General features: G+C 41.4%; 1 protein-coding gene across 1 annotated transcript; it reads left to right on the forward strand.

Annotated features, from left to right (window-relative positions):
- Positions 1–7,039: 7,039 nt before the first annotated feature.
- LOC127570560 (retinol dehydrogenase 12-like) lies at positions 7,040–22,799 on the forward strand. Its single transcript, XM_052016225.1, has 7 exons — positions 7,040–7,192; positions 12,358–12,464; positions 15,416–15,571; positions 16,827–16,931; positions 17,434–17,643; positions 19,344–19,536; positions 21,869–22,799. Exons 1-7 carry the CDS (start codon positions 7,179–7,181, stop codon positions 21,969–21,971), a joined length of 888 nt encoding a protein of 295 aa, XP_051872185.1. The 5' UTR covers positions 7,040–7,178; the 3' UTR covers positions 21,972–22,799.
- The last annotated feature ends 693 nt before the right edge of the window (positions 22,800–23,492 follow it).

Below are 23,492 nucleotides of genomic sequence, written 5' to 3' on the forward strand. Positions count from 1 at the left end.
GGAAGATGTGTTTGGTGGTGGAATCCAGCTGAAGCGGATGGAAATTATGAAGGATTGAATGCGGAGGCTGGTGGGTGGAAGGTGAGGACCAGGGAAACCACTTTTCACCTCTATTCTTTGCTTTCTAATACTTAGCCAAGTTTCTATCCACCCTTCTACAAATCCTTTTATTCCTTAGCCTTCCTTCATGAAGGCAAGCTATTATATAGCACTTTAACAAGTGCTTTTTGAAGTCCATATATACACATTAAATTTCTCTCATTGGCCTTCACTGTATTTTATCTAAAAGCCCTATCAAGCTAGTTGGACATGGTTTACCTTTAACAAATCTGTGCTGGCTCTTTATGATCCATCCACACTTGCCTAAGTGACTGCTAATTCTGTCCATGATTCTTGCTTCTAGACACCAAACCCTTCCCCTTTCCTTAAATAAAAACAGAAAATGCTGTAAATCCTTAATGGGCAGCATCTGTGTACAGAGAAAGAGAATCAAAGTTGCAGGTTGACAGCTTTTCAGCAGAGGCAGATAACATTACGGAGTTACAAGCAGGCAACCTTTGTAATGGCGATATTGTGGAATCAGCACCTTAGCTCAAGATAATGTATTATGGTCACAGCGACAGAGGATTCAACTTGTGACACTGGGGACTGTCATTTCAGTGGCTGTAGTGGGGTCAGAAATGTAACTGGAATCTGTCTGGTTTGGATTGAACAAATGCCTGACTGGAATATGGGATTGATAATATGGTTTAGTAACAAACAATCTGCTGGAGGAACTCAGCAGGTTGAGCAGCATCTGTGGGACGAAAGGAATTGTCGACATTTCGGGTTAAAACCCTGGATCATCGGCAAGAAAGGTTTTATTAAAGCACTCATTTCATGCCTGGACTCTAGTTCACAATGTTAGGGTAATTTCAACAAATCAGTTCAAAGTTACATCACAATATGAAATGACATCATACAAGTATTTCTTGGGTAATTCTAACCATCATATAGATATATCTGCCTGGTGATAACACTTCTTGTTTGAGAGGACAGCTTTTGTTGTGTTAGTCAAGACACACTCACTTAAGTAAGTGTTTAGTTATAAAATGAAATGACATGACCTTAGATGAGGTGATATGAATAGCCAAGCTTAGAAAAACCATTGTAAGGTTCAGAGAAAAGTCACTAAAGGACAACATGCAGGTGCAACAAGTGAATTAGGAATGGAAATGTTATATTAGCCTCGATTACAGGACGATTTGAATATAGGAATAAGGAACTCTTACAGAAGTTGTACAGGTTCTTAGTGAGAGTGTATCTGGAGCCTTGTGTATAATTCCAGTCTCCTTACCTAAGTAAACAGGCACTTGCCAGGTGCCGAAGATGAGATCCAAATCAAGGGCATCGATTTGCTATTATTATCTAATGTTATTTTATGCTTGAGATGTGGCAAAATTTGTTATCAATTTGAATCACCTTCCATTTTTATTACACCATTACTTTTTATTGGCTCAGACTGGTTGAGAAATGACCAGTGTTCCCGTTCATTGCTCCATGAAACAGAGCAATTTCAGAATGTCCATGCATGCACAGTATAACGCTGAATTCCTGAAGTTATTGTCAGCATGTGACCATAGGTTGGTACTCTTTGGACCCAATCCAATGGAAACAAAGAAAATCTTTTAAGCTGTTTTAAACAAATTAGCCCTGTGGTAAAATACCCTGAAGATCTTTCAGAAGGGCAAAATACATTTTTAATGGTGCACAAAGCTATAATTTTGGCTTAGCAAACTACATGGCTCTAAAAGGAAAACATGTATGTGGGCTATAATACTTTCCAGGGAATATTCCAAAATATAACAGATTTTTTTCAAAGATCATGTTTATTCACGACACTTTAATTTCCTTCCTAATGTTTCATTTGTTCCAATTTTTATTTAGTAAACTGTATAATGTTTGAAAATGTAATTAGATATCATTGACTTTGTTTCCTGGTAGGCTGTGTGTGAAAGCTCTTTAACAACTTCACAGCCGTTGGACACCAAGGATTCTTTGAACAGATGTCCCGGAGTGGCAGGTATAACGAAAAGAGCACTGTGCCACAGAGATCACTTGGCGTGGTGGGAGGTGGGGGGAGAGGGACATGGTTCTTCAAGGGCATTGGAAACCGTCATTGTTTTGCCTCTGACCACAATTCTAGGACAATGTGTCTTAGAATATGAGCAGTGCTGCCTGTATCCTTTTTCCCCGGCTGCTTGGGAGGTGATGTATTCTTTCTACTGTTTACAGTTCCAATGGAACTGAAGATTTTCAAAGCAATCCTGTACACTTTTTCTCCATCTTAACTGGTCACAGGACAGGGAGTCCCATGAGTCAGTGAGGATGTTCCATCTTGTCAAAGAGGTTTAGTGATTGCCCTTTCCTCTGTCTATCTGGTAGTGTTTTCTATGACGGTGCTCGAGTAGAGAGCCCACTTCCAGAGTTTGGTGTCAGCATGTGAACAATGTGGCCTGGCCTTTGAAGTCAACAGAGTGCAATTAAAGCCTTAATTCTGGAGATGTTGGCCTGGATGAAGATGGTGACCCCAATTTGCTTATCCTGCCAGTGGATTTGGAGGATTCTGTGAAGAAAGTATCATGTTGGTACCTTTCTGGTGCTTTGAGAGGTCTGCTGTAAGTAGCCCGTGTCTCAAAACTAGGGGAGGGCAGGCATCGCTACGAGCTGGGAGATCATGAGCATTGTGCCAGGAATGAGGTCTTGATCTTCAAACATGATTTTTCCTCAAATGATCAAAGACTGACCTGGCACACTAGAGACAATAGTTGATTTTTTTGATATTGCCTTTGTTACGAGGCGATTCCCAAGATATGAGATGTGGTCTACATTTTCCATGGCCTTGTCAGGGGATAAAGAGTGTGTGGTTATACAGCACCCTCCCCATCTCCTTGCAAGCGTTGTCTGTGTACTGCAGCTCGATGACCGAAGTTGGCGTCACCTTAGTTCCAAAGTGGAAGAGGTTGGACAGTTTTCCACTTTGTCTGATACATGAACTCCATACTAGCGACAAGTTTGTTGGAGGTGAGGTTCAGCAGAGTGTCAAGAAAGTTTGTGGAAAGTGTTGAGGGAAGGACACTGCCTTGCTTGACACTGGTCTGCTTGAGGTTAGATCTGTTGTGGACCCATTGGTCAAAATCACAACTTGTATGCCAACATGTGGCAGAAGTAAAATGGAGATGAATTTCTGTGGGCAGGATGCTGTCCAGTGCCACTCAATTGATGGAGTCAAATGCTTTTGTGAGAAGTAAAAAGGCTTTGTATAGTGACTGATGCTGCTCCTGGCATTTCTTTTGAAGCTCATGCACAGTGAAGATAACGGTTCCAAATGATTTCACTGGGGGAAGTCAGTTGAGGACCACCTTGGCAAGGACCTGCAGGGTGAGATCCCTGTGTAGTTCACACAATCAGATTTGTCTCCTTTCTTGAAGATGGTCACAGTTACAGCATCTCTGAGGTACCCTGTCCTGTCCTCCTCTTCCCAGATATGAGAGATGAGATTGTGAACTTGTGACTGAGGTTCCTCTCCACCAAGTTTTTGAACTTCAGTGGAGATGCAGTCTACTTCTGAAGCTTTAGCTTTTTTCAGTCGACATGTGGCCTTCTTGTTGGTCAGGGGTGGCAATGGGACCGGAACTGGATAATTTACTGTGGGACGGATCAATAGCCAAGAACTCACATTGTAGAACAGCAGGAGATCGCAATCCGCTGGCCTCAAATAGCACTGGGTGGGTGGCTGAAGGTGCTCACAGGGTTTTCTGAGAAGTCTGGATGACTGGGCTAGGCTGCAGGATGAGCAACCAGGAGCTGGAGAGTGACAGAGAGGTTACGATGGGGGGAGAGAGCCAGGAAATTGAAAGTAGTGGAGGTGGGAACTAAGAGGAATGTGGAGTGAAGTGGTGGTGAACTGAGAGGGAGGGGGAATCCCCAGGTTGGAACTCCCTTTATGGGCCTTGCATACAAGTTGTGATGCCCATAGCAGCACCTACCCAGCACCATCATTAGCTGCCCCACCCTGGAGTATAGCCCACTGCTGACAAAGCACCACTCAAAGTAGGTGCCTGGGATTTTTCCCAGGGCTGGTGAGCGAGGAAGGGCAATGGTGACGACTTGGGAAAATGGGCCGAAGAGAGGCAGAGAAAGAGAGAAGAGTACAGAGGACCAAAGGAAACAGGGAGGTGTTGCAGTGGATGCACGGAAGGGGGAACAAGTGACAGGGTGATGGGGAGGGGAACAAGGGATGAAAGGAGGAAGACAGAGGAAGAGGTTTGGGAGTAGGGGACACTGTGGGAGATTCAGGGATCAGAATGATCAGGGGTGAGAGGAGTCAAAGGGTGCATAATCTACCTGTACTGCACTTCCTTGCAGCTGTGACACTTTACTCTGTATTCTGTATTTGTCTTTACCCTGTACTACCTCAATGCACTGTGTAATGAATTGATCTGTACAAACGGTACGCAAGACAAGTTTTTCACTGTATCTCGGTACAAGTGACGATAATAAAACCAATACTAATACCAAGTGCAAAGGATGAGACAGTGGGAAAGAGTGCCTGTGGCTAAGCCCACCCTTGCTTACATGCTGAAAGGCACCACTACATGCATCCTCCTGTGTGTGTGCGCATCAATGTCCACCTGATTCTCTTGTATCTTGGCCTCACTTGACAATGGCCCAAGGCCCACCCCTGCCATAATGTGCTGCCTGTATCAGCAGCTCAGTGTTGACCTGGGCTGCTCTTGGTGGTGAAGCGCTTGACACTGGTGGTGAAGTGCTTGACACTGGACACTGTGGTGGTGAAGTACTTGACACTGTAACAGTGAAGCACTTGACACTGTGGTGGTGAAGCGCTTGACACTTGACACTGTGGTGGTGAAGCACTTGACACTGTGACAGTGAAGTGCTTGACACTTGACACTGTGGTGGTGAAGCTCTTGACACTGTGACGGTGAAGCGCTTGACACTGGCCCAAGGCCCAACCTGTCATGCTGTGCTAAGTGCTGTGATGCCTGTATCAGCAGCTCAGCGTTGACCTGGGCTGCTCCGGGTGGTGAAGAGCTTCAGTCAGCGGGGACGTGATGTAACGCGTCTCTGGAGGCAAGAATGTTGAACAAGTCCCCGCTGGGTTTGTTTACAACGCTGCGGAATGTGGCGCACAAGCCGATACAATCAATAGGATCCCTGAACCTTGCAAGGGCGGGCTCTGCTGGGGTTAGTAAGGTAAACCTTCCCCCACCCCCACACACAAACACTGCCCTCAGTTTTTTTTAATAATAAACATTTATTCACTAAAAACACTACAAAAGACAACCAGTGTCAATACACTAGAGAAAAGAAGAAACTAAGCAACGACATACTGCGGTAGAGAATGCAAACTAATACTAACGAACCACACGTGACGCTACACCCGTTAACGCGACACTTCAAATAAGAATCGCGTTCGTACCATCCATGACACACGCGATCCCCTGAGGGGCCCACCGAGCGCGGAACTCAGCTAGGGTGCCCGCGGAAACCGCGTGCTCCCTCTCTAAACGCACCCGCGCACGCAAGCGCGGAAGACGGGCAGGCAGGCCGACCTGCCGGTACCCTCGGCCGCCCGCCGCCGCGTCCTGTGGATGGCCAGCTTGGCCAGGCCCAGCAGGAGATCCTCCGCGCGCCCCTCCCCGCACCGCACCGGGTACCCATCAGTACTGCCCCTTTTTTGTTGTACAAAACGTTTATTCGTTAAAAAACACTACAAAACAACCAACAACAAACACGCTGCATCGAGTACAGAAAGAAACAACCCGGCCGAAACCAATCCCCACGCAACACTACACCCGCACCTGCAAAATGCACGACACTTCACACCAGAATCGCGTCCGTCTCGTCCACTACACGCGCGATCCCCTGAGGGGCTCACCGAGCGCGGAACTCGGCCAGGGTGCCCGAGGGGACCGCGTGCTCCCACTCCAACGACACCCACGCTCGCACGTAAGTGCGGAAGATGGGCAGGCAGGCCGACCTGCCGGAACCCTCGGCCGCCCGCCACCGCGTCCCGTGGATGGCCAGCTTGGCCAGGCCCAGCAGGAGACCCACCAGGAGATCCACCGCACGCCCCTCCCCGCGCCGCACCGGGTGCCCGTAAACCAACAGCGCTGGGCAGAAGTGTAACCAGAACTTAAGCAGCAGCCCCCGCAGATACTCGAAGGGGGTCTGCAACCTCTCGCACTCCGCGTACGCGTGGTACACCATCTCCTCCTGGCCGCAGAAGTGACAGGCAGCCGGGGTGTCGGTGAACCGGCTCAGGAACCGGTTGCACGCTTCCGAAGGAGGCACAGGAATGGCTCGACGCAGACCGAGTACAACTGCCCCGACATGGGCCACCCCTGACGCACCCCCCTCCCGAAGCGAAAGGGCGCCGTCAAGCACCCGTTGACCTTGACGAGGCTCTCCGCGGCGGTGTACAGCAGCTGGACGCGGGCCGCTACCTGAACGCACGCAGGGTCCCGAACAGGTACCCCTGATCCACCCTGTCGAACGCCTTCTCCTGATCGAGGGAGAGGAAGGCGGCTGACACCCCGGCCTCCCGACACAGGTGCAGCAGGTCCCGGACGAGGTGGACGTTGTCCTGGATGGACCGGCCCGGGACCGTGTACGACTGGTCGGGGTGGATCACCTGGGCCAGCACGGAGCCCAGACGATTGGCCATCGCCCGGGCGAACACCTTGTACACTGCCCTCAGTCTCTCACTGTGACAACAGCGCGGTTCGTTCTGTCATAAAAGCTGGTTTGTAACTGGCCATGAGGTCAGTAACTGCCAGCTTTTTGTGCCTGTCTCTGAACACTGATAAACACCAGCGACCAATGAATGAAACACGATTTAACTAAAAAAATACAAGCTGCGGCAAAACGCAACAGAAATCTGACCAACCAAACTGCACGAAGTGAGTGTAACCGGCCTGATCGCTTTCCATTGGGGAACCATTATGTAAAGCTCCGGGAGCCGCCTTGCTGTGAAAATGTGATTGGCCGACTGTGGGGATGTTGTGTGTAACCGCTTCTCCGGCTTCCGTGACGCAGGGGGTAAGGGGCTAGGTTGTGAACACTTTCACAACAAGCCCACCAGAAGCAGAGCACGGAGGAGACGCTCTGCCAACATGGATGACGATAGGTAAACGGGAGTTTGTGCCCTGCATTCCTGGAGTGGCATAGAGTGTTGGAACCGATACAAAGCAACAATCTCGCCAACTTGTTTGTCAGGCTAGCAATACTTTTGAATTTGAGGAATAACTTGCCAAATTAGCTCTGTATTTTCAGTGTCTCTTACTTTCTCGTCAGTTTTTATTTGCACGCTGAAAGTTTTTTGTGAAAATGAATATTGCTGTCATCTGTTTTCTGACTTTGGACAGGCTTAGCGGTAGTACTTTTACCTCTAACTCGGCAGTTTGTTTGGTTCAAACCATGGTCTCTGACCTGAAAGATTAACACTGCCTGACCTGTGGAGAGTTTACTTCACTCGAGAGAAATCTAGATTGGCGCTATGCGACACAAGAGGCTGCGGATGCTGCAATCTGGAGCAAAAAAAATACCAAACTGCTGGAGGAACTCAGTGGGTCAGGCAGCATCTGTGGAGGGATATGGACAATCAATGTTTTGGGCCGAGACCCTTCACCTGGACCAAAATTAGAACTTCAGTGTGCTAGGTGTTGCTGGAGATGTGATCTTTAGGCTGAGATTTGAAGCCAGGATTTTTCTGTCTGTTCATTTTGTCTCAAACAAAACCCAAGCTGGTCTCTAAATTGTTTTCTTTTTCTTCTCTTTAGGCAGCAGTTTAGGGGTGAGGATGATTTGCTTCTGCTCCTGTCCTTGGGTAGCTGATGAGTCTTGTGTGTGGTCCACAGGGGAAAGGGTTGTTTGGGATGTTGTGCACTCTGGTTTGAATGAGGCCTGCTTATGTTGCACCATAGAGGCTGAAGTGCTCAATGACCTCCTGGGTACTCCTACCCCATTTTGAGTGGTCTGATGCCAGGGTTTCCTTTGAGTGATTTGAGGACAATATATTGTTTCAAGGAAGCTTTGACAATATCCTTGAAACATATTACATTGTTGGAGCTCAGAGAATAATAATAGTTTGGGTGGCTGCTACAATGTGAAGAATGTGGGATATATGGCCCACCCACCAGAGCTAGTTGAATAGAACAGCACAGGAACTAGCCAAACTAGTTAAACTAGTAATTAAATGCCTAATTAAACTAATCCCTTCTGCCCGCACATTCATGTGCCTATCTAAGATCCTTTTAAATGCCTCTATCGTGAATCTTGCTTCCCTTAAAAACACTGAGGACACCCAAATTTGAGGATTCTTCCTAATCCTAATCCCTTGGTTGACAGAATTGAAGATTTTTGTGAAGTGTTGCTCTCAATATTTTTCTTGGATTTATCACACAGTGAAAATCCTGTCTGTCGTGCCTCCTGCATTGCAATTCAAAGGAGCTTGGTAGCAATTGATGAGTCATTTGAGGAGAAACCTAGAAATGACTCGGCATATGTGGAGAGAGAAATGAGTTAGCATTTCACGTTGATGATCTTTGTGTAGAAATTTCACTGGAAAGGTTGTCAACCTGAAATGTTAACTCTGTTTCTACCTCCACAGGAGTTGGCTGAGTATTTCCTGCATTTACTGTTTTTATTTTGGATTTCCAGCATCTGCAGAGTTTTGCTTTTTGATTAGTAATGGAAGAGAATGAGTAGCTTTTTTTTGACCGACACAGATGGGATAGGCCAAAATGGCCTCCACCCATGTTGTAGATCTTCTGTGACTTTAATTAGCTCCTGGTCACTTTCATCAAGCCAGTCTCCACATCCTCTGGTAGGCGAGCCAAGAGCCTTTACGTGGTTAAAAATTTTGGTGGACTTCAGTCTTGAGGCTGTTGTGATGTTCAAATGAATGTATTTACTTTTTCCTTGCTAACCACCTTAATTTCTACTCTCTGGGAGAGGGAATTTGAATTATTTTAGTTTTTTCTCTACTGTACCCTTCCTACAGCATGTTAGATTAAATTCCTTTCAAAATATTCAACTGTTTCCTTGCTGTATTACTCTATGACTATATGTTTTTAAAAAAAGATTAGGTTTGCCTACATTATTTAATGCGAACATGCAAACATTGTGAAGATTTTTAACAATTATCTTTTCTTATGTAAGTATATTAGTAATCTTTTCCATGCAACCCAAAAATCTGTATCCTACTCTTTAAATCTCGGTGACTGGTGAAGGAGTGAATCTGCTTCTTTTAAAAACAACTGAAAACCAAAGAACTGCAGATGCTGGAAATCTGAAATAAAAACAGAAAATGTTGGAAACACGCAGCAAGTCAGGGAACATTTGTTGAGAGAGAGTAAATTAATGTTTCAAGTTTAAGCACATCAGAAATGGGGAAAGTGAGAATGCAAGTTTGTTTTAAGTTGCTGGGATGGATAAAGGAGTTTTGCTGTTTATCAACCAGATGGCTGCATAGATTTGGAGGTGAGAGAAAACAAACAAAGGGACATGTAAAAGCTGTGAATGCAGGTCAGAACTGTTGCTGAGACTTGAGACCAAAAGGAGAATGCCAGAAATGTCCAGCAAATCAGGCAGCGTTTGTGGGGAGAAAAAACTGGGTTAAGATTACAGTTGGATAACTTGCAACAGAGCTAGCTAGTTCTGATACAAATATAAAAATAGCTGAATTTTTGAATTCATTATCAAGTCCTGGAAACTGCAGTGTCCCTAAGTGGAAGATGAGATGCTGTTCCTCAGGCTTGTTGGGCCTTGTTGGAATAATGCAGGAGGCCATTGGATGGCGAATTAGTGATGAGAACTTGGAAGTGTGGGGTTGCCCCCTGTGGACTGAATAGAGGTGCTCCACAAAGTTGTCACCTGATCTGCTTTTGGCTCCTCCAGTGTAGAGGAGATGATAGAGTGAGGACTAAATGCAACACACTAGATTGGATGATGTGTAAGTGAATCAAAGCTTCATCTGGAAGGACTCTGAGTCCCTTGATGATAGAAGGAGCAGGTTGAAGAGTAGGGTTTGCATCTCCTGGGGTTGCATAGGAAAGTTCCCTGAGAAGAGGAGTGGTTTGTGGGCATAGAATGGACCAGGGAGATTTGAAAGGAACAGCATCTTTCGAGTGGAATCTCATTAAAGTTGGTGGAAAAGCAAAGTAAGGTTACCCACTACCCATTTTGCTGCAATGTAGTATCCAAGTAGGATAGTCACAATGTCCCTTGAACTTGCTCCATCATTCAGTAAAGATTATGACTGAACCTTTGTATCAACTGTTTTCTTGCTTTAATCCCCATAACCCTTCAGACCCTCAATACCCAAAAATTAATCAGTCTCGCCGTAGGATAAATCTATCAACCAAGCAGTTATGGTCCTCAGAAGCAGAGAATTAAAAATAAGTTTCTTTTTAAAAAAAACTGCTACATTAAAGCAAGTTTATTGGCTTGATTAGGATTTTCATAACATTTTTAATGCAGAAAGTGATCATGAATTGGATTAAATAACTGGACTGAAGAATTTATTTTATTCCAAATCTATTTAGAACCTGGAACAGTACAGCACAGGAACAGGCCCTTCAGCCCATGATGTCTGTGCTGACCATGATGCCAATGTAAACTAATCCCATCTGTCTGCACATGGTCTGTATCCCTCCATTCCCTGCCTGTCCATGTTTGTCTAAATGCATCTTAAAAATTGCTTTCTTATCTGCTTTCGCCACTTCCCCTGGCAGTGTGTTCTGGGCACCATCTCTGTATGTACAAAAACAAAACCCACTTACCTCGTAAATCTCCTATTAAAGCTTTCCCCTTTTTACCTTGAAGCTATGCCCTCTAGTATTTGACATTTCCACCCTGGGGAAAAAGACTATCTACTCTGTCTATGCCTCTCCATAATTTAATACACTTCTATCAGGTCACCCCCTCAGACTTGCCAGAATAAACAATCCAAGTTTGTCCAACTTCCCCTTGTAGCTAATACTCTCTAATCCAGGCAAGATCCTGGTGAACCTCTTCTGCACCCTCTCCAAAGCCACCACATCCTTCCTGTAATGCGGTGACCAGAAGTGCACACAATATTCCCAAATGTGTCCTAACCAAAGTTTTACACAGCTGCATCATGATTTATACTGACTTTTATACTTGGCACCCTGACTGATGAAGGCAAGTATGCCTTTGTTACCACCATATCTACTTGTGTTGCCTCTTTCAGGGAGCTATAGATTTGCACCACAAAATCCCTCTGTGCATCAATGCTGTTAAGGGTCCTGCCATTAACTGCATACTTTCTCCTTGCATTTGACCACCAAAAGTGCAATACCTCACACTTGTATAGATTATCTTACTGCACTTAAGGGATTTTTTTCCAAAGGCATATATGAACATGCTAATTCCAAAACAATGTGAAAGGCTTCTACCAAAAATATGAAGGTGGGTTAATTTCTTAACATTAAAAACTGCATGAAATCATAGTTATTAGAGTCAAATTCAAGATTATCCTCAGATCTGCTTAACCCCTTAACATTAGAATTGAATGCACCTGACGAATGAGGAATTTCAGCATCTGTTTCTCTCTCTACATATGCTTCTTGATCTGCTGAGTATTTTCAACATTTTGTTTTACTTTTATATTTTCAATTTTCAGCTGCTGCAGTATCTTGCTTTACCAGTTCCTGATTCGGTACAAAGCAGTTAAGTAAAAGTTGCCCTACTTTGACAGTATACTTACAGTCAAAAATTCTGTGGTATTATTGTGCAAATGAATTAAGAGGACAAACTATTTGGAGACTTCGGTTAAATCACAGGCTTCAGGACTGTACGTTCAGTGGAAAAATAACAAGCTCAAACAGGTCCCATTTGTCTCTTATAATTCCCAAGACTGGAGCTGACCAAGGTTAATGTTGGCATTCATGTTCCTGTCTCCAAATGCAAATCAACAAATGGGGGGGAAAAAAAATGCCCTTTTTGTTTTCTGATGAAAATGTGGAAGTTAATGGGTCACTTTTGGTTGGCAGCCATTTTCTACTGGGTTGCCACAAGGATGAGTGCCAGGACTTGGCTGTTTCCAATCTATATCAATATAGTGGGTGAAGGGAATGGATGTATTGCAAGTCTACTGACAATATAAATTTTATGTGTGTAAGTAAGATTCAAAAGTGATGCAGGAAAACTTCTAAAGTGAATAAACATTTATTGAGCTAAGCCATGAAATAGGGCAAGGGGGAAAAACTTTTTGGGAAAATCAGTGTTAATTACCACTTTACCATAATTTTATTTTTTCCTCATCAACAGAGCCAGCGATGAATGGACAACTGCTAGGCTGGATGGAAAGACTGTAATAATAACTGGTGCGAACACTGGAATTGGCAAAGAGACTGCAAGAGACCTGGCAAAGAGAGGTGCAATAATTTAAGTGCCTTGAAATTCACTGGTGTAATGGTTATATGACTTGTTTTCTTAGATTAAATTAAGTAGAAACTTTATCAATGGTAAAGATTTTCGGTTTCAAATGCATTACATGAATAAAATGGTATGAGACAAATATTGTAGTGAGAAGCTTATTAGACTGGGTGGGGAAGGAGGTGTTGGGGGAGCAGGAAAGAAAAATAACAAATTTGCACAAAGTACAAGTCTCAAACAATGTTTCAAGACTTGGAATGAGTAGACCCACTGCCAGTGATTGGTTGAAACGGAATGCTTCACCGTAATCTGTTTTCTGACCTAAGAGGTACTTAATACTAATGTGCAAAATGTTCAAAACCTCTGACGTTCAGTATGACCATGGCGAATTCTGTCTCAATATTATGTTCCTGCTCTTTCTGTCTTGCCCCCCCCCCCCCCCCCCCCCCCCCGCCATATCTATGACATCTTTTTATGTCTAGAAATTTATTTATCTCCTTAAATATTTCAGTGTCTTGGCCTCCGTCACTTTCTGTGACAGAGAATTAGACGTTCACCATCCTCTGAGTGAAGAAATTCATTCTTATCATAGTCCTGCGTGTCTTGAACGGTATCATGAGACTAATTAGCATTCTAGAACTCTCAGCCAGGGGAAACATCCTCCGTGCACCCAGTTTCAATGAGATCCTTCTCATTTTCTCCTCGTATGTCTGTGTGGGTTTCCTCTTGGTGCTCTGGTTTCTTTCCACATTCCAAAAATGTACAGGTTAGGAGTTGTGAGCAGGGTACGTTGGTGCTGGAAGAGTGGTGACACTTGCGGGCTGCCCCCAGCACATTCCCAGTAATGTGAAAAGATGCATTTTACAGTGTGTTTCGATGTAAATGTGACTAATAAATATATTATCTTATTTTCCTATACTGTCATGAACACAGGCTCATTGAACCAATTTTTCCTTCTGCAATGATCCTGTCATCCTAGGAGTTAGTCTGGTGAACCTTTGTTGCAATCCCCCCATGACAACTATATTTTTTTTAAGTTAAGGGATCAACCTCCACACAATATTGTAGGTGTGATTTCACCAAGCCCCTGTATAATTGTTATATGACATTCTATTGCTCAAAACCTTGCATTGATGGTGAGCCTACCATTTGCTGCCTTAACTGGTTTACAAGGACACCAATGAATAACAAGTTCCAAGAACAAATATTTGCAAGTGTAAATTAAACTTTGCTTCCAGTCTAAATTTTTGTTCCAGATCATGCGTCATTGATTTTTTAAAAAAAAAGCTTAGATTCTTGGGTGAGTGGGGCTGTAGTTCAATTCATACATCAAATGAAAAGGTGTGAACAATGAGAAAATATTTTGAATAAATGCTGAGTACATTTGTAAAAGTCCACAGATTAGATGAATTTCAGCCAAAAAAGATATTTGGTTTAGCATAAGTGTGGCATTCATAGTTACAGAAATTGATTTTTAAGTGATGAGAATAATTGACAAGTACAAATCGATCAGAACTGACTATAACCTTGAGCCATATTGACACTGGTTCCACCCTGTGTCTGTACTCTCAGTAATTCGCTACTGCCTAGGTTAATTGATTAGTGAATTTTGTTGTTTATTTGTGTTTCAAGTTGCTTAAACTAGTCTTGTCTGGCTTGATTTTTCCTGTAGTTACAGGGGCAGCATGGTAGCGTAGCAGTTAGTATAACTCTTACAGCACCAATGACCCGGGTTCAATTCCAGCTGCTGTCTGTAAGGAGTTTGTATGTTCTCCCTGTGACTGCATGGGTTTCCTCTGGGTGCTCCGGTTTCCTCCCACATTCTAAAGACATATGGGTTAGGAGTTGTGGGCATGCTATGTTGGTGCCGAAAATGTGGTAACACTTGCGGGCTGCCCCCAGAACATTCTATACAAAGATGCATTTCACTGTGTGTTTCGATGTATATGTGGTTAATAAAGAAATCTTATCTTTATCATATCTTTTCATTTTGATATATAAAAGTTAGAATTGCTTGCTTGTAAGTCTCAATTTATTATTATGGTCTTAGTTTGCATTAAGTTGCACCAAATAAGCCATTATTGATTGTTGTGTTTATCTCCCTTTATTTGCTTGTGAGTAAAAATTGAGAACTCCTTGTTTTAATAGGAGTGTTTGATCAATATCAGTCTGCTAGTCCTACACTGGAAAGTAATTCTTGTTCTAGAAGTACTATGAATGGCACAGTGGCATGGCAGTTAATGCTGTTGGTTCACAGTTCCTGAGTCCAAACCTGACCTTGGATGTTGTCTGTACAGAGTTTGTGTGTTCTCTCTGGGATTTCATGGTTTTTCTTTGGGTGCAGCAGTTTTCTCCCATGTCCCAAGGACTTGTATTTGGTTAATTGGCAACTATAAATCACTCCTTCATGCAGGATAATGACTAAAATAATGAGAGGATTAATTTTTTTGCATAGTGGTGTAGGGGCATGTGTAAAAGAGAATTATTTATAAGGTCACAGAAGAAAAGCTTTAGTTGTTTGGGGAAGGTAAGTCCTGTACAGGCCAGGTGGATTGCACCTCATTGGGACTGGGACCAACATACTCATAGGCAAGTTTGCTGGTATTGTTGGGAACAGTTTAAACTAGATTGGCAGGGGGTAGCATCTGTGTATTGATTCAGAAAGGGAAAAAGCAGACTGGAAATAGAAGACAGAATATTAGTGATTTTTTTTTCAAAAGCAGATAAGCAAAAATTAGAAAATAAGGTATCGACTGTTTAATGGATATATTTAAACACAAGGAGTATATGAATAAGGCATATAAACTGAAGACACAAATACAGGGAAATGTGATACTTTAGCTGTTGTTGAAACATGGCTCTAAGAGGGACAGGAATGACAGTTTTGTATTCCATGAGCATTTGTTTATTCTGTTCTCACTTTTACACTTATTTGTTTTTGTGTCCATAGGAGCCCAAATTATTCTGGCATGCAGGGACACAGAAAAAGGAGATGCTGCAGCTAAAGAAATAATAGAGGAATCTGGAAATTCTAATATAGTAGTGAAGAAATTGAATTTGGCCAATACCAAGTCTGTTCGAGAGTTTGCAGAGCAGATCAATAACGGTACACAGTTCTTTTCTTTGTTAACAGCTGCAATGTTTCTATTTTGTGTTTGGTTCATGTGAAAATGCTCCCTACTCTGCTCTTTCTTCCGCCACCCCCCAACCCCCCTGGGGTCAGAAACACTCAATTAAAAAAATTGAATAGTTAGTGACGTCTTCATGGAATTGTTGATGTCAGTGTCTGTGAGGGTGAGGTTACGAACAGCTAGAGGGGATATACACATGCCTGGATCTTGGAGGCAGGGCCTCATTTTAATAATTATTTATTGCAGACTCCTGCCTGATAGCCTAGCATGGGAGCAGCAGCACAAGCACTAGATCTCCATCTTTTAATATAGCCTGAGGGTTGGTTGAATACAGTCAAGAATGTGGGGAGGTTGGTGTCCACAGCTGAGAGGTGAGTTGTTAGCCCAGTCGAGGCAGGCTTGGAGCAGCTATTCCTGTTTCTACTGACCCATCAGAAAAAACAATTTCAAGTTTGCCTCTGTATTACCAGCACTGTTGGAAAAACAATTGCTTTGTTTCAGTTAATATTCCATTTTCAGGGTAATCAATTCGGTAGCAGTGTTGTTTTTTTTGTTAAGCTGTCCCTTGGCTGGACAATAAATAAATTGCCCTTAAAATGAGGAGGCAGTTAAGAGTCAAACACGTAGGTGGGCCTGGCATCACATACAGGGCAGATCAGATAGGGCTGGCAGATCTATTTCACCAAAGGACATCAGTGAAACAATCTGTTAGGTTCATGGTCCTAATTACTAATTCCAGATTTTTAATTATTTTAAATTCTCCAGTTGCCATGGTGGGATTCAGTATCAATGGCCCAGATGTTTGATTGCTAGCCCTGTCACTTTACCACTGTCCTAAAGTATTTAGTATTTATAATATTGCCCATTATATGACAATTCTGGCTTGAAATATGCTTATTTAGAAGAGCTTGTCACACAACAGGTAACCCTCTAAGACATGTAAGAATGATTTTTCAAAGCACACTTTGGACCAAGTAGATTTGTCTTTTTGTGTATTAATTATGTATTGATATAAAAGAGCTGACCATTAATTTAGAAATTTATAATTTGATGTTGTACATATTCCTGAATGTTGGTTCAAACGTTTGCTACATGGGTAATCCTTTCTTCTTAAAAGGTTAACAATTTTAAGGAGAGTATTGAGAAATTTTCTATTGCATTGATCAGATTAATGATGGTATGCAAAATATTACAGTAATTTATAAGACTTTCTTTGTATTTCCCCCTCAGAACAACAGCAGGTTAACATTCTGATCAATAATGCTGGGGTAATGATGTGTCCTTATTTGAAAACAGAAGATGGCTTTGAGTTACAATTTGGAGTCAATCACTTAGGTGAGTTTAACTATAGAAAATCTATTCTTTTTCTGCAATATTTTGTTTCTTTGTAATTGTCTCTTTACAAATCTTCATAAAACGAATCATTTTAAATTTGCAGTTATAAGTATTATAGTATTCTTGATGTAAGGTAAAATATTTATTGATGATTTTACCTACCTTCTCACTTAAGGGGTGTAAATTTATTCCAGTTTTATTTTGTATTTGATAAATTTTGAATAACTTGTGAAAAATTGAGTTTTCATTTCTGTGGGGAAGTTGAAACAATTCCAGTCATACAGCTGCTCCTCTGACTGGGGAGTTAGAAGGGGGTGGAGAGAAATAATTACATTTAAAAAAAAAAATAGTGTCATCTTAGAGTACAAAACTTGAAGAATGATTGTACATTTGGAGAGGGGAATGAAGAACAAACTTGTAAGCTCCCAATGGCATGAAGAGCTCACATTTCAGCTTGCCAATCTTTTTTAAAAATAGTGAAAATGTTTGTCTTTTTTTTCAGGTCACTTTTTGCTAACCTATTTGCTAATTGACTTGATAAAACGATCTAGTCCTGCTCGAATCATAAATGTCTCTTCTGCGGCACATAAAATGGGAAAAATTCAGTTTGATGACTTGAATAGTGAGAAGAACTACAGTCCAATGAAAGCCTATGCACAGAGCAAACTAGCCAATATTTTATTTACAAGGGAATTGGCTAGAAAACTTGAAGGTAAAGCTAAGTTTATTGTGATCAGTAAGAAATAGCTGAATTTTGCAATAATGAAACGCATTGGGTAATGTGAGCATTATGTTTGCATGCAAATACATGTGGAACTAACAGCGGGGAAAAAAAAAAGCAAAATCTGAGCCACAATTTCTAAAGTGGATACAGGTAGTCCTGCTATAACATGTGTTTCCATAATGCACATTGGTAAAAACACAATTGATGGATTAGGGAGCACTATTTGCATTATGCAGGCTGAAATGGTTATAGTGTGATGAGGAAAACCTGGTTAAATATGTGCTTTGAAAAGAACTACAGCCTGTTCTGCCATAACATGATTTTCTATAATGCAAGGTTTCTGAGGAACAGAACTATTATGCTACAACAGAACTACATACACTAGGGTTAATGAAATGAATCTGGAACATGGAAGCTGAGAATTAATGTACTGTTATGAGGAAATATAAGATATTGTCTCTTATAATGTGTTGAAACAATGTGGACAACAACTGCTTTATAAAAATTTCTTGTTTGTCCTGCCATATTGAAGTCAAAGGTTAGGTAAGGTTAATGCCATTGAAGGAGATGTAGGTAATTTGAAATAAGAAGAGAAAATGTTCACACTGTTCAGCAGGCCAGGTAGCATCTGTGGAGAGAGAAACAATTGACAGTAGCTGCAACATATTTGTATTTCTAAAGGCCTTTGTTGAAATTCTTCACAGTTGACGTGACTAAAGTTTGAACATGTGTAGTTATCAGAAAAGGAGCAGAATGCATAAGACTGTCACAAAACTGAATGTAAAGTAACTGTTTAGACAGGCTAAAGGTGGGAAGTGGGTGTTTAATTAGGCAGAATTTTTCAATACAGATGCATGTGAGCTGATGAAAGTCACAAACTGCTTATGTGGTAGTCTAAACAGGATGGAGGTGCAAAGAAATCTAAAGGTGTAGTTACACAAATTGCTGGGGAGCAATCCAAGTTCACAAGGCCTTAAGAATAAAGACTGTTCAAATATTGGAGTTTATTTCTGAGGGATAGAAATGTGAAAGAAAAATCATGTTAAATTTATGGTGATCCTTGGATCAATACTGCACACAATTCCTGCCTCAGTTATAAAAACAGTAGTTATATTGGAGAAGATGCAGAAAGTAAATGCCAGGATGATATCAAAACTGAGAGGTTAAGCTTGCAAAGAAACATTGCATATTCTATAGTTCCTTAAAAATAGAACTGAGGGAGCCCAATAGTGTTTTTGATGGAGTAGACGCAAAGATTTTTCCATTTGCTGGGAACTCTGAATCTGGGAGTAGTAAATGCAAAATAATTAATAAATGGGAATTTGGGGAAAATCATTTATACCCCAATGTTGTTCTTTTCAAAAAAAAAGTAATGTGCTATCACAAGAAGTAGTTGAGACAAATTCGATAGACACCATTTGAGAAACTAGATGGAATAAAGGATAGACCAATATGCTAATAGTTATCTGAAGAGGGGCAGAAGGAGGCTTAAAGGGTCCATGAATACCAGCATAGACCTGCAGAGTGAAATACCCTTTTATCAGGCTTGTAGAGTTGGTACAACTCCATTCTAGTTCACAATTTTAAAACTAATTTTACACTTTCAAGGCAAATGAAAATGTATTAAAACCAATATATAATAGCAATCAAGGGAGTATTATGTGCACTTATTTCACTTTCTCTAATAGGGACAAGTGTGTCAGTCTTTGCTTTGCATCCAGGCGTGGTCAGAACTGAATTAGCCAGACACTTGAACCCTATAACCCGGTTTGGGCTGTCATTGCTACGACCCTTTACCAAATCTCCAGCAAGTGGTGCCGAAACTACAAATTATTGTGCTGTAGCTCCAGGACTGGAAAAAGAAACGGGGCAATATTTCAGGTAAATGCGGAAAGTAAATAGTGATGCAGCAAAAGCAAAAAAAAACACTATTTAAAATGTGTTCAATTGATGAATTGCATGAAGATTTTAGTTACCTCTGAATTTTCATGGGGGGGGGGGTGGGGTTTGGGGGAGGGAGGGGAAAAAAAGTGACAGGACCAAAGGTTTTAGCCTCCCTTTGCAACTGGATCTTTGACTTCCTGACCAACAGACTGCAGTCACTAAGGATGGGCAGCAACACCTCCATGATTATTCTCAACACTGGTTCCCAACAAGGCTGCATCCTCAGCCCCCTACTCTAATCCCTGTACACTCATGACTGCATGGCCAGATTCTGATCTAACTCTATCTACAAGTTTGCAGATGATACCACTGATACCACTGTACTAGGCTGTATCTCAAATAACGATGAGTCAGATTACAGGAAAGAGAGCCTTGTGGCGTGGTGTCATGACAACAACCTTTCCCACAATGTCAACAAAACAAGAGCTAGTCATCAACTTCAGGAAGGGGGGGCGGGGGGAGCTGACGAACATGCTCCTGTTTACGTCAACTGTGAGCTTGAGAGCTTCAAGTTCCTAGGAGTGGACATCACTAATGGCCTGTCCTTGTCCAACCACATTGATGCCACAGCCAAGAAAGCTCACTAGTGCCTCTACTTCCTCAGGAGGCTGAAGAAGTTTTGTCATGTACCCTTTGACCTTCACCAATTTTTATCGATGCACCATAGAAAGCATCCTATCTGGATGCAACTGCAGAGCAGTTGCCTTACCAATGCATGATTGGTATGGCAACTGCTCTGCCCATGACTGCAAAGAGTTGTGGAAACAGCTCAGCACATCATGGAAACCAACCTACCCTCCATGAACTCTCTCTATACTTACCAAGATTCTGCCTTGGTAAAGCAGCCAGCATAATCAAAGACCCCACCCACCCTAGATGTTCTCTCTTCTCCCCTCTCCCATTGGGTAGAAGATACAAAAGCCTGAAAGCACATATCACCATGCTCAAGGACAGCTTCTATCCTGTTGTTATAAGACTATTGAATGGTTCCGTGGTATAATAAAATGGAGTCTTGACCTCACAATCTACCTTGTTACGACTGCACCTTATTGTCTACCTGCGCTGCACTTTCACTGTAGCTGTAACACTTTATTCTGCATTCTGTTAAGAGTTTTGCCTTGTACTACCTCAATGCACTGTTGTGATGAATTGTCTTGCATACCATTCAGACAGATCAAGTTTTTCACTGTACCTCAGTACATAACAATAATAAACTAATTTACCAGTTTTACCAAGGAGGATGAGGTTGCCTAGGACTCTGGAATGATAGAACAAATTGGGCTTTGAGGTCATATCACTTGAATCATTGGATCAAAGGACCTAGGAGGAATTGCAGTGCTGAAGCTGATTTTTGTGTGTGTGTGTATATATATATATATATATATATATATATATATAAAAAGAGTTGATAAGGCTGTGAAGGGATTTAAAGATGACAAGGATTTAAAAAAAATATGTTAGAGAATTCCAGTCAGAAGTGATGAGTGTATGGAGTAGGTTATATACAACCGAGTTTTTGATAAGTTGGAGTTAAATGAAAGGTGGTAAACTTAATCTAGATATTGGCAAAATCAAATTGATTTTAATAAAAATGTATTAAGAGATAAAAGTAGACAGTCTTGGTGATTAGTATATAGAGACTCTATCTCGTCTGGATCAAAAAACTTGTCAATGTTTTTTCAGTTTATCTTGACTAATACTATTGTTTGAGGGGACTGGGTGTACATCGTCTAAAATGGTTCAAATATTTGTTTTCCCCAGTACCTGATCAGGGAAGATTGTCTAATAAAATTGGGTGAACCTGCATTAAAATTTGCACCTGCTATGAATTTATTCATTTGATTTTATTTTGTAAAAGAGAAAGTAAAACCTAATTGGACAGACCAGCATGCTCATTGAGTACTAAAGCTTTTAGGTGAATGTGGTTGTCACTGGTGGAAAGTTCATCTTAATCTGGTTAGCAAAATTTCTTCACATGGTACTTTGGTATCTGACATGTTGCCATGCAGTGATGGACAAGATGAAAGTTTGGTTGTGAAGTTCCACATGTAGAAAGTACACTGTATATACATGCTGGATGAAATGTATGTGGTTTGGACCTGTTCAGGATTGCCATCGATGTAAGGTTGGCAGTTGGTACCCTAATACTGCTGCTGTTCAGTAAGAGGATTACAGGAGGGTTATTAGAAGGAAAGAATTAAATTAAAACTGTTCTATTTCATGCATATCAGGATTTCAATGTGTTGCTTTTTCAATTTTTTTAATCCAGTGATTGTGATCGTGCTGCCTGTTCATCGGCTGCCTGTGATGATGAAACCGCAAAGAAGTTGTGGGAAGTAAGCTGCCAAATGCTGGAAATTGATTGGCAATGAGAACTTAACATGCTGCTTATTAAGTTCAATTTATTTGTACTACTATTAATTGACAAAATTGAGGTTGTATCTGAATAATAGAATAACATTAACTTTTTGGCAATATTTTTCTTAAATATAAAAATTAACATACTTTGTATACATTTAAAAGCTCAATATAGGTCATATGATTGGATATATGTACAATTTTGCTTCCTTTTAATATATTTAAAGATGTAATTTTTTAAAATTTCTACAAAAATATCTACAAATACAAATTTAACATATTTGCTTATTCTTGATGTTTGTTCCTTTTTTTGTTACCTCTTACACTACTGGCTTTTCCTGCTTTCATTACTTTTCCATTTTGTAACACTTTAGTATGAATTGATTAATGGATAATATTTTGAGCTTTTGCCATTTAAGATGTTGTATAATTGACTGTATCATCATTTGTTTATCATGAATTATCATAGGAAGTGGCATAATAAAATTTAGTGAGTTTTGTGACCCTTATAGCTTTCTGAATGGGGTAATACTTTCAGAAATGTGTGCAATACTTAAGTAGTGAATTTGATTTTCTTGTTGAAAGGATCTTTTTTTAAAAAAAGACTTGTGCAATTAGATATCATGGTCTGTGTGGTTTTGTAGTTGAACCATTCTGCACCAGTCAGTTGCTGAATTTTAAATCTTGAAGATTGACTGCAGGAATATGACATCTGTTCACATAGTGCAAGTTGTGATAATTGAAAATCTGGCATTAAGTACTTTAAGAGGCTATAATTGTCATTTAATGTGATTTTTTTTAATATATATTGTGAAATAAAAACACTAAGTCAACAAAATGGACGAGTAGAATGAAATATTCTGGCCAATTACCTTGGTGTGACTACTTGTATTATGATCAGCTTGAGATATTGGCTAGCAACACTTGATTTATTATAGGGGTTAGTGGTTTAATTGGATCAATAAGGAAGTCTTATTGGAGCACATTTGGATTGCTGTATTGTCTCCCCCCCTCAGACTAGTTTCTCTCTTTATGTGGTTTTATGCTCTGTAGTTGTTAACATGCAGTTGAGGTAGAACTCCTTCAAATCTCTTTAATGTAAAGGAGAGAACCTCCTGGGACTAAAGGGGAAATGTGGATGTCCTACGCTTGTTTATTTTTCTGAGAATATGATTGCTCAGAGAAGTTATTAAGGAGATTGCAGCATGCTGTTTTGCAGAGGGACTTGGGAGTGCTTGTGCACGAATTGCAAAAGGTTTGTTTCCAGGTTCAATGGGTTATCAAGAAGGCAAATGGAATGTTGGCTTTCATTGCTAGAGGGATTGAATTTAAGAGCAGGGAGGTTATGCTGCAACCGTACAGAGTATTGCTGAGAGCACACCTGGAGTACTGCATGCAGTTCTGATCTCCTTACTTGAGGAAAAATATACTGACTTTGGGGGTGGTGCACAGGAGGTTCACCAAGTTGATTCTGGAGATGTGGGGGTTAGCCTTTGAGGAGAGGTCGAGTCACCTGGGACTACACTTGCTGAAAT

This window comes from Pristis pectinata, chromosome 5, assembly GCF_009764475.1.
Source record: "Pristis pectinata isolate sPriPec2 chromosome 5, sPriPec2.1.pri, whole genome shotgun sequence".
Taxonomy (NCBI): Eukaryota; Metazoa; Chordata; class Chondrichthyes; order Rhinopristiformes; family Pristidae; genus Pristis; species Pristis pectinata.

Coding starts and splice junctions, on each gene's coding strand:
- LOC127570560 (XM_052016225.1), top strand. Junction 12,465..15,415: donor AAGAGACCTGGCAAAGAGAG/GTGCAATAATTT, acceptor TTGTGTCCATAG/GAGCCCAAATTATTCTGGCA. Junction 16,932..17,433: donor ATTTGGAGTCAATCACTTAG/GTGAGTTTAACT, acceptor CTTTTTTTTCAG/GTCACTTTTTGCTAACCTAT.